Genomic DNA, 12,528 nt, shown 5'->3' on the forward strand with positions numbered 1-12,528 from the left:
ATACTTTAATTCTAGAATTGAATTTCCACATCTATAAAAGTACTTAATACACACGAAAAGTCGTCGCAAAATTATTATCGTTTAATCGATAAAACAGGAAGGACTTCAGGATCCTCTTAAGGGGAAAAAATTAAATCAATTTCTTGGTTAATGAATTGTTGATGAAAATAGCTCTTTGCGTACTCTTATATGTTAATGTATCAGTAAACTTATAAAAGTAATATCGGATCACTTTCTGTGAAAAGAGATAAACATAAGTCATGTACATTATCTAATACTGCTTTTTCTAAAAATATTCATTGCATTCACATAAATATTTAAAATTGTATATTTTAATGTTAAGAAATGTTTCCTACTTTAAATGTGGCAACTCTGGCCATCAGTTTTCAATTTTGGACTCAGACCAAAAATTTGAAAAGAATCGTAAAGCTCAGATAAATCATAGAGTACAATTATCGGGTTTTATTCCTTCCACACATTAATTGTTAACAAAAATATTAGAAAAATTGAGAGGAATAATAGCAACAAATTTTAACATAAATAGTAGTATATACTTATTATTAGAGAAAATTCTTTTACACAATTTTATTTCCTCATATTCTCTCTTTTCTCTCTTATTCTACTTATATAAATAGAATAAAACAAATAATTATCCAGATTTAGTTTAAAAAGAGAAAAATAAATTTAGAACAATTTTTAAAAAATAATTTGTATATAATAATTAACAATGATTAAATGACTCACACAAATGAAATAAGTAACAATGATCATGCGCGAAACAACAGCATAATACGAGAGAATACGATCCTCTTACCTACTTTTCAAGTATACTCTTGCATGTGGTTGAAATAGTCAACTGGTAAACCATAGGATAGTATAGCTACTGACTCCGCGCTGGGTGGCTCACGGTGTATACAAACGTGTCGATGACACGGCGAATTTTCTTCCTGTTGAATATTTTCAGTGTTAAAATAATTTGCAATAAGTACAAGCAATCGCGCGAGTGATCTCATGTTGTTAATCAACAGATCAACCCAAATGGATGAATGTAACACCAGTGTTTTTTACGTAAACGTGGGCGAGGGATGCTTGTAATAAATTGCGTGAAACTATCGCGTAAATCTCTGAAGCCATTAACCAAGTAACATTGCTCTATAATCCAAAAATGGTTTGTTTCCTCATGTTAAAGGAAAAATTTAATGCACTCTCTAATGCAACTGCGTCTGAATTTTACTTTGGCAACAAGCCATGCAATTGATAAATAGATTTACGTTACAAGTACAATTCAAACTTTTCAATGCTTTGTTATAATAATATTAAAATTTAAAAATACATCAAATGCACCGTTGCAGATTAAATACATTATATGCAACACATTATATGACAGAATAATTAATTCATTGGAGATAAACAAATTTGAGTAAAAAAATAAGGACTTTTAGTCTCTACAAAGTAAATTTTATAAAAGCAGATGCACGTTTACAAAACACTACTATATAACAATTGAAATATTAATCATTAATTTTTCTTACAAATACAATAATTAATTATATACATAAAAAAATTTATTTATGAAAGATTGTGAAGATTTCAAAAGAAGTAATATTAACAGCAAATTATTCTTTCAAATAACATAAAAATTTCTTGAACTTGATAAAATTCAAATTGACATGCAAGATTCAATCATGTAGTAAAAATTTGAGTTTAATATGCCTTTCGAACAACTTCTCTCGAACTTTTAATTTGAGTTATTTGTATAAAATGCACATATTGCATAGTATAGCATAGTATTATTATGCATATTATAGCGTATCCAAATCTTACATATTCAAAATTATAAAACTTCAAAAAAAAGTCTACACCACTGACAGCTCTCAAAGATTATCAGTAAACCATTGGACAGATGTTTTTATCAGATAGATTGAGAGAAGCTTTTGCAGAGTACAGTGGCAGTACGACGAAACGAGAAGTGTCTAAATATACCACACTGACTGTGTCTGCATGTACTGTATTAGCACACTTGAATGTTTAGATCATCTAGAATGACGCAGCAATAATATTGCCAATAACAAAAAAAAGAAAACTTAATTTCAATCTATTTTAATAACAAATTCTTCCAATTGACTGTTTACTTTTAAAGATATGGAAAGTAGCGTATTGCACTCTTGTGCCAGTTACTAGTTGCTTTGCTATTAGAACGATCCTCTTTTAGAATGGCCGAGAAATGCTACTTCTGTACGTCACAGTTGCATTTATGCCCAATATTTTGGGATTTCCAAAGAAGATACCACTCGGTAAGCTCATGTATTTCTGAACACTAACACATGCGGATAAAGGCAGCAGATCGATAACCAATTCAGCGTATTGAATAATCGCAGGAGGCTTGTTCGACAGCGACGAGATGATTCAAAAAGCGTTTGAAATATCGATCAAAGCGGTAAATAAGAACTTCACTACTGACGCGAGGGGCGTGCTGTTAACACGTAGAACAGAAAAAATTAACAAGAATGCATTTCGAGTAGCAAAGATAGGTATATAATTTTTTTCACGTTTTTGTATTAATGCAGAATTTCATATTATCTATCTTTAGAACGTCTTTATACCTTGGAACATACATTATCGCGCGCGTGTGCCACATGCATAGATTCAAAAAATTTTGTGATATATCACATACAAATTTGTTTCCGAACACTACTTATGCATTATATTAATGCATTACAAAAGTTAATCGTCCAATTTTATATAATAATAAATAAAATTTCAATTTGTTTGTGATGAAGTGTACCATTGCTAATGCAAATAATGTACATACAAAGCATTTTATGATCACATTATGTATTTCATTATGTTTTTCATTGCGTGCAGCGTGCGAGCTGGTAAATAACAAAGTGGCAGGAATTTTTGGCCCCCAAGATAAATCAACCGAGAGCTACGTTCAAGGTATGTGCGATACCCTGGACATACCTCATATTGCTGCCAGATGGGATTCCGAACCAAAACGTGGCAATGTAATAAACCTGTACCCGCACTCCGACACACTCTCCATGGTACTTATTCTTATTTATAAACCTAATAATTTATAAACAGACTGATATTCTACGATCACAACCTGAATCACACAGTTACGTTTGATTTGGCTGGAATATTTTTACCAAAACGAGAAGTTCGACCAAATAATGTTAAAATAAGCAAATTAATGTTGAAATAAGCAAATTACGTTGCTTATAAAAAATCCTCACGCAAACAATGTCTTAAATTCAAATAAATATTACTCTAAATTTATCGCGTCTTGTACTGTTAAATTCATAGTATCAAATTTTACGCAATTTAAGTTATTTTTAATCATTCCCCTATAAACTATTGCTCCTATTCAATATATTGTTAATCTAATTAAAACCATGTTGAACAATTTAGCACAAGAAATATTAAATTATTTGACTCAAATTTAGTTCAGTATTTACTAGATAAATTAATATCGATGTTGCTTACTTTAAAATTCAACCACTCAACCATAAAAATAATAAAATAAGGTTATTTTTTTAATTACATATTTTATGTTAAAATAATAAATTTGACACACATAAAAGTTAAAAATAACAAAATGTTATTTATAGAAAAAATTTGTTTAAATTTGATTCTTTAATATTTAACACAGTACTTTGATTATTTGCAAGTATTGTTTGTAGTTTGCTATTAATTAAATTCATTAATGCAATTTAGTCAGGATTAAAAATTATTTTACAACATAATCGTAAGTGGCTGTAAAGTAAACTATTTTACGGTGCAATTATACGTCCATTTTTATCAATTTATTTTCATAAATTAATTTTAATCTATGGAAATATTCGGTTTTTCTTATTTTTATAGAAGTAAAAAAAGATAAAAAGAAAGCTAAACTGAGTATAAAACTAAATCTAATCTGCACTCGTAGAAATAGATATACAACTGCAACTTACGACTATGTCTGCAATAACTTACGACTATATTTACGCTATTGTAGAATAGTTTTATAACAAAGAAAAAAAATTTTTTTTATATTTGATAAACTTCGAATATTGTTGCTAGTAACTGTCTTAACATTTACATCAAGATTAATATCCGGAATTATTTAGTTTTTTCAAGGTTTAATAGAAGAATACAAATGGAAACAATATGCGATACTTTACAAAAACGTGGACGGCCTGATGCGCATGAACCGCTTGCTCAAATTGCCAAACATGAATACCATTTCCGCGATGGTGTTCCATTTAGGTAGTGGACCGAATTTTAGGTATGCATGCGTAAACCATATATAAATAGGCCGAGCCTGCGTGCATGCACGAGCGACGTTTATCAAACAAAGTTATTATGCACCTGTGCCATTATTTAACTCCGCCGTAAACGCCAGAAAATATCGCGATGATTTACGATACGACTATCTGGATACGAAGCAAGCGTCACTTGGGCTGCCACACATCGCTACTGTCAACTACCCTTTTTTTTTTTTTTTTTTTTGAAAATACGAGCTATCCAAAAATTAATAAGACGTTTACTTGCAGGCCAGCCATAAAAGCAGTCAAGATGTCTGGCTGTAAAAATATTATAATCGATTGTTCATACGATATTCTCGCGTCTGTTCTTAAACAAGCACAACAAGTTGGAATAATGTCAGAGAGATATAAAGTTTTCGTTACTTCTCTGGTGAGAATTACATCGAATTCTTTTACAATCTCTAATATTTAGCTCAATTAGCATAATTGTCGCAAAATATATCAATTATAAAAAAAATAATTCTTTTAAAAAATTACAGTTATAAATTCAACCAATCGCGATAAACTCAAGATAATATTTATATACACAAATACGTTTAATTGTGTATATAAACCTAAATTTTATCTGATCCATGAATATATTTGGTATAATAACGTGATTTCGATTATTAGGACTTGCAAACTCTGGATTTAGAACCATATCAATATTCTGGAGTGAATTTGACAGGCATACGTTTAATCGATCCGAAAAGTCCAATTGTTCAACGTACCCTCCAGTCTTTTAATTGGAATTTGACAGACGGTTCCCACTTAAGGGTAGAAGCGGCGCTCGCTTATGATGCAGTACAACTTTTCGCGAGTGGTTATGCTCGATTACGCGATAGCATCTATGTAAATCTTACAAAATTGTCTTGCAGCGGCACAGAAATTTGGGGGCACGGTTCCAGCTTAAGTAATTATATGCGGAACGTATGTGCAACTATAGTTCACAGCAATTAACAATTAAATATGTGCATAACTAACATTTTCTATAATTATCAAATGATACATACGGATATGTTTACAATTAATTTGGAAATAGTCACTAAAATACTAGAATTTCTGAATTATTAAAAAAACATTTTTACCAAACATTAAATAAATGTTTTTTTATTTTTTTTATTCCCTACTTTTTTAACAATGCAAAAATAAAAAAATTAACTTTATTGATGGTAAGTAAAATGCTAATTATACTGCTTATTATTCATTTGCTATAACAATGACATAACTCAAAAAACAATTTTCTCATTTAAATATTTTGAATTATTTAAATTTGTAATATTACTTTTAAATGCGATTTTGATGTAACAATTTCGTTTATTGTAAAGAAATAAAAATATTATTAGCTCATCTCACCAAATGTATTGACATTCAGTCTATTTTGCTTTTTGCAGACAAGTAAAATTTTTGAGTAATGTTGTTGTAATAAATGTGCGATGCATCTCCTGAGAGACATCAAGGTACTGTACAATGTATATATTTTTAAATTACCTATAGGAGCAAATACACGGACTGAGCGGTATGATAAAATTCGACACGGCTGGTTTCCGAAGCGAATTTCAACTAGACATCATAAATCTAGGATATGAAGGATTGCATAAAGTCGGGAAATGGGAACCGAATTTAGGTTTTCAATGGGAGCCAGGATACAGAATTTCTGAAATAGATGATGACAAGAGTTTACAACATAAACATTTTGTTATCCTGATATCGCTAGTATGTTTTAACCATCAACGTAGATATTCTATTAACAATTACTTAAATTAATAATTTAAAAATTGTCAAGGAAGAAAAAAAAAGAAAAAAGCAGATATAATTTTTAAAATAAATACAACTTTTTCTGTCAGTAATATAAAACAAAATTGTTAAATAAAAAACTGAGTACTCTTGCAAAATACTTTAACACTTATTGATAATGTTAAGAACATTTTAATTTAGAATAATAATGTATTGATGTATGAATAGCTTATTATTCATCAGTTATATATTTCTAAAATATGTGATAGCACGAATGAAAGAAATTATCAGCTTAATAATATTAATTTTAAATTTTCTACTAAGAAAATAACTTACATTACACATTCCAACATGTCACATGGAAACTCATGTTAAATTTTCTGTTCAGGTCATTTAATATTTTTGTTATAAAGAGAAATATAATTATAAAAATTTCTGGCGTCATGCATGAATAAATAATTATAAAGTATGATGCATAAGTCTCCTTCTTTATAATAACATTTTTTGTAACTTGTAATCATTGTAAAATATATTTTACTTAATAAATGTAGTAAATATACAAAATAACAAAAATGTGAATTCGCGTGAACTCACATGGCATAATGGATAAGAGATATTTTGGTATCACCTAAAATTGGCGTAGTAGGGACGTATATTAAAAATTTATTACTTTATTATCTACGCTACTAATCCATTCTCGTTCTACCTCTTATTTTACATATTAAAGAAATAAATAAAAAAGAATTTCTGAGAGATTAAACAATATGCATTGCAGACAGATCCGTATGGGATGATTACAGAATCATCCCATTTAATAACTGGAAATGATCGGTACGAAGGCTTCGGCATAGATATAATTCAGGAAATGAGCAAGCTGCTGGGGTTTAATTATACTTTTGAAGTTCAAGCAGACAACGCTTATGGATCGTTTGATGAAGCAACCAAAAAATGGGACGGAATGCTGGGAAAAATAATTAATGGTGTAAGTCTAAACATTTTTTCGCGTTTTAATCTTATGCTATATGAACGGAATATTGACTCGATTCGACTTCGTTCGCGAGTAGTGCTGCTACCTTCCACCGTATACACAATGTGAGAGCAACGCGTTGCGGCGCTACTTATATCGATAAAGCAGTTGCCTCTTCACAGATAAGTTGGAATAATTTGATTTTCAAGCATTTTACTCTTTAAAATCGATTTCATTGCTAATGTAAAATCAAATATGTTTTAAATTAATATTCTCCAAAGATGTTTTCACCTTTTTTTCCATTTTATAATCTGACAACTGAGAGACACAAAAATCTACACAACATAATCGATAGAAAAAACAAATAGATTAAAATTTTATTTTATTCCCATTATTTTAAATAGAAATTTATATAGCACTGCATTTTAAAGGAGGCGGACTTAGCGATTACGGATCTAACGATCACGGCGGAAAGACAAGCTGCTGTAGATTTTACGGATCCATTTATGAACTTAGGTAAAACCTGGTATATAATATAATAATATTCGTGGTATTGACATTGACAAATGTGGCGCATAAATCGAGACTTCATAATTTATGCTTGGATCAAATGATGTTTCAGGTATAAGCGTTCTCTATAGGAAGCCAACAAAGGCTCCTCCAGACCTTCTATCCTTTTTAGGACCGTTTTCGAATGAAGTTTGGATACATGTGATCGGGGCGTATGTCGTCGTGTCAGCACTGTTATTCGTGATTGGAAAACTCTGCCCGGTAGAATGGACGAATCCATATCCGTGCATCAAAGAGCCGGAGGTACTAGAGACACCCTACACACTTATAGATACTCCGTTTCTAGTGATCGGAGCCATCCTGAAGGCTGCTACCGGATTTGCACCCGCGTGAGTCCACTTCAGTTTGCTAACGTCTACTGAGTGTGCTTTGAGGATGTTTTTCTTGCATGAAACCAAACAAGTTGTTGAGCACACAATGAAACTTTGTGTCACTACAAGTTTTTGTTACATGCGTCGCACAAATTGGCAGAAGCAAAGATATTAAATAACACGTAAAAAACAATACTAACAACTATGCGATTAAACACAACCTTAATAATGATCCAGCAAACAAAAATGAACTAGATAGAAATAGATAGAAATAAATTCGTTTCGACGATTTTTCAAATTTGCGTTTCAAATTTTTCGAATCCATTTAAATCCAAAATTAAATAATAGGAATATAAATCCATCCAAATTCAAAATAATAAATAGCTTATTTCGCATTTCAATTCATTTGAATCCAAAAATAATATAATGTAGACATAAATTCATCCAAATTCAAACTGATGAATATTTTGTATTTCGATCCATTTAAATCTATTTGAATCGAAAAATATTCCGGGACTTAAAGCGCAAACTCGGATAAATTAAAATAAATGACATTTTTTAATTCATTTGAATTTATTTACGTTTGCTGGGGATTTTCGTTATAAAGTAAAAATTATGTTTTCCATTAAATAAAACATTTTCTCAAAACAGCAAAATTTTTTAAATTGTTATCTTAAAACAAAGAGAGATTGAAAAACATGTGATGTGCGTTTCAGAGGAATTTCAACAAGAACTTTGGCTGTTGCCTGGTGGTTCTTCATTCTGATCATTTCGACAACGTATATCGCTAATTTGGCAGCCGCGTTAACTAAGGAATCCGTCGTATGGGAATTTAAAACGGCGGAAAAACTGGCTTACCAACAAAAAATCAAATACGGCGCAAAAAAAAACGGCTCAACATTAGCATTCTTTCGAGTAAGTGACACGATCCACAAAAATAAGTACACGGGTAGAATTTTCTCTTAGATTTTACCTTCAATATTTATGGTAATCATGGGATAATATGAACTCTGAAGAATTTTACTATACTTTTAGTAAAATTTGATTTTTAAACAAATTATTCTATAATATAACATAGTTTGGTTAAATTTTACTAAATTTTAATAAAAATATAATAAAAATCTTTGCCATATCATCTCTCGACTACCATGATTTTCAAGATAAATTTTAGAAAAAAATTCCGTATATATATATAGTTGAGTAATTAAAATAGTAATATTAATTAATATTGCTGATAATGATTCCGCGTTATTATTTACGGAAAAATCCAATACTCGGAACGACCAGTCTTATTTTACAGGATTCCACGTATGAACCGTACAAGATTATGTATAAATACATGGAAACTCATGCTGATGAAGTGCTTGTAAAGGGAAACAAGGACGGTGTAGAAATGGTGCAAAAGAACAAAAATTACGCGTTTTTTATGGAATCCTCGTCGATTGAGTATATCAAACAAAGGGAGTGTAGTGTAACGCAGATTGGAGGACTTTTAGATGCTAAAGGCTACGGAATAGCGATGAGAAAAGGTGATTCAACTACAATTTATTGGGTTGTTATATAAATTTGTTTGATTGCTTTACATTATTTTTTCAATAAAACATACATGGAAAGATCAATTTTACTGTAATACCTAAAAATTTAGCTAAATACAGATCAAAAAATAATTTTATGTTAAATTATCAAAATTATTCTGTAAGACATTCAAATATAATAAAACTGTTGCAAAAGTTTTGACATTCTAGTAAACAAGTTAAACATTCGATACAATTTTTTAAACGGTTATTTTCAGATCTGTATTTCAGTAAAATTGATATTTTCGTGTACATACCTTCATACATATCTTTCATTAAAAAAAAAAAAAAAAGATAAAAGAACCGAACAAACTTATGTAACAACACAATAATAATAATGGCAACAAGTTATTTTACGGCTAGTTTTCAATTTAACGTTACGTAAATTCGTCTGTTATTTGATTTAAATGATTAGACTGTTTTAATGAAATAATTTTGATAACAGATTCTTCTTATCGAAAGGAACTAAGTGGCGCCATATTAAAACTGCAGGAAAACGGCAGGCTCGGAGAGTTACGAGACAAATGGTGGAAACAAAAGCGTGGCGGCGATACGTGCGACGTACGATACTAAAATCATGAATAACTTATCACATAAATAGATATATAACTCAATGTAGCCCGATAGTTATGGAAACATTGAACAATAATAGCATCATTAATTGGAAATTTCACAATAATGCGCTATGTCGATTATTAACGCAGCAGTATTGTCAAAAAATATTTTCTAAATAACGTTTGTCAATAATTAGACAAATTAGACAAATCCAATTAAAGATATAAATAATTTTAAAAAATATTTTTAATATTTTACAAAAACCGTTTAATTCTTTATTTAAAATTTTGCCGTGCATGATTTTCATGTGGCAATACTTCTACATTTTATAATTTAGAAATAATTGTATACTTTATATATATTTGGATTATTTTAATTTCTTTGTGCACAATTGCACTTCTAAATGTTTTAAAGATAATACAACTCAATGCAACATGATACAACGTAAGTTAAAAATATTTTTCTTAATTTAATGGTTTTTTTTGCAAAATTAAATTTACAAAGAGTTATTCACAAATAAGTTATAATGTTCAAACATTACAACTCATTTGTAAATAACTCTTTGTAAATTTAATTTTGCAAAAAAACCACTAATAATCAAAGAATTTACATTAAAATTAATATGTATTATAATTATATTAGTATATCAATGTATATATAACACTATTTACATGAATATTTGACGCATTTTAAAAATACAATTAAACTAAAAGTCTTGTCAAATTAAATTATTGATCCCAACGACATCAAATGCTATTCAAGTCCAAATCTAAACAGACTATTATTAAATTAATTATAAATCATTCACTTTCTAGAAACTATATACATTAATTAATCATAGTTTAGCTAATTCTATTTTGTTTATTCAAATTATTTCTAAAATTATTACATGAATCTTTTATTACCTTTTGATTGAATCTTTTATCAACTTTTCATTTCATCAACTTATTTTATTAATTTTTATTATTTTTTGATAATTTTAACTTTATATCTTTTTTTGTATTCCATTCCCATTTTACGAATAGATAAACGCATAGGCAAAGTATTTCACGTTTGTCTATTTCATTTGATTGCATTAATAGTTGGACTGACTTAAACTTCACCGATTTAGTTCGTACGTGTAAAGACGACATAGCGGCTCAAGAGCACGCTGCGCGCGTTTTGTAGCAAGTAAGCCAGAGAATTAAAGCCGAAACGTGTATACGCGTTTACTTCAAGATATAGGGGCAGATTTACTTTGAATAAATTTTACACAAGGCAACTTCGAAGAAAAAATTTACATTTAATTTCCACAAATTCAAACACAACTCGAACTGAACGTTTTCCCAATGGCATCAAAAACTATCATTATTAAAATTTTTGATTTTTATAGGAACCGGTAAAACTCGAAGTGGGTCCATTGCGTTTCGAGGATGTCGAGGGAGTATTTATAATTATGGTAAGCGGCATTGCATTGTCTTGGATTTTTGCGGGATGCACATTTCTTTGGAACATCCGAAACATCGCAGTCAGACATAACGTAATTACATGTTTAATGATTATAATTTCTATATTAACTTTACAAAATTATTTCGAAGGCTACAGGATTGCTTGCTTACAGGTATCATTTAAAAAAATACTAACAGAAGAGTTGAGATTCTTAATCAAATGCAGGCGCAAGAAGATCGTAAAAAGAAGAAAAAAATCCGTCGACACGATTAAAAGCGATAGCACCGGTTACTGATAAATACATGTCATTTCCGTAGATGTACAAAAAAAAATTAAATCCAATAAAATAGAAATTATCACAAACTTGTCTCGGCTATAATATTATTTATAGAACACGATACTGCTGGCGTTAGCGAAACTGAAACGGAGAGATTCGCAAATATCACGCGAATGCATTTTAATGATTACCAGCGGCGCTAGGGCATGCTGAAATAACGCGAGAAATGAGTGCCTCGTTAGTAAATGCTTCGCTTGAAACCATAATCGAACCAACGTTTGCAGCAAATCGTCGTATTGCGTACGTAAGGAAATCTTCGTACGCGATCGAATGCCCCTGAAAATTATATAGCGCTTTCAAATCGCGCGTGAACGTGTGACGAGAAGAAACGTATTACCATTCAAATGGTAAAATTTTACGTTACACTTTAACACCGATCAACACGCGGTTATTTATATGCATCTCCACGATGTCGTAAAATGTTACGTATACGAGCACAAGTTTACGCGAGAGCGATTCGTCCGCATTTCTCAGCCAATGACATAACGATCGACTCGCCTCCTCATGTTATCGACGAACAAGAAACGTTACTCCCGACGCGACGTTAAATGCGGCAATCGACTCTCGCGGACGTACGTGCATAATGGAGGAGCTCCGTGAAAATTCTTCCTAATGCAACTCAAGTGGGTAAGCGAGCAAATAATGGGGTTGTCTAACAGATTACTAGACGCGATGCACAGTTCTTCCCGGCGGCATTATACTACTCCCTGTTGAAGAAATTCACTCGCAACCAAGAACATGTATCCTTTATTCTCCGATA

General features: G+C 30.5%; 1 protein-coding gene across 2 annotated transcripts; it reads left to right on the forward strand.

The window, feature by feature from the left end:
* Nucleotides 1-664: 664 nt before the first annotated feature.
* LOC105194344 (glutamate receptor ionotropic, kainate 2) lies at nt 665-11,907 on the forward strand. Of its 2 annotated transcripts, XM_011159224.3 has the most exons (16): nt 665-1,168; nt 2,213-2,294; nt 2,379-2,531; nt 2,866-3,047; nt 4,113-4,270; nt 4,539-4,680; nt 4,923-5,219; nt 5,787-6,005; nt 6,802-7,008; nt 7,425-7,509; nt 7,616-7,892; nt 8,591-8,789; nt 9,175-9,403; nt 9,894-10,009; nt 11,376-11,522; nt 11,604-11,907. In XM_011159224.3, exons 1-16 carry the CDS (start codon nt 1,166-1,168, stop codon nt 11,724-11,726), a joined length of 2,619 nt encoding a protein of 872 aa, XP_011157526.3. In that variant the 5' UTR covers nt 665-1,165; the 3' UTR covers nt 11,727-11,907. The 2 variants fall into 2 exon arrangements, with proteins under 2 accessions (XP_011157526.3, XP_039303749.1); XM_039447815.1 differs by having other exon boundaries at nt 11,376-11,907.
* Nucleotides 11,908-12,528: the final 621 nt, after the last annotated feature.

This window comes from Solenopsis invicta, chromosome 1 (genome assembly GCF_016802725.1).
Source record: "Solenopsis invicta isolate M01_SB chromosome 1, UNIL_Sinv_3.0, whole genome shotgun sequence".
Lineage (NCBI taxonomy): Eukaryota > Metazoa > Arthropoda > Insecta > Hymenoptera > Formicidae > Solenopsis > Solenopsis invicta.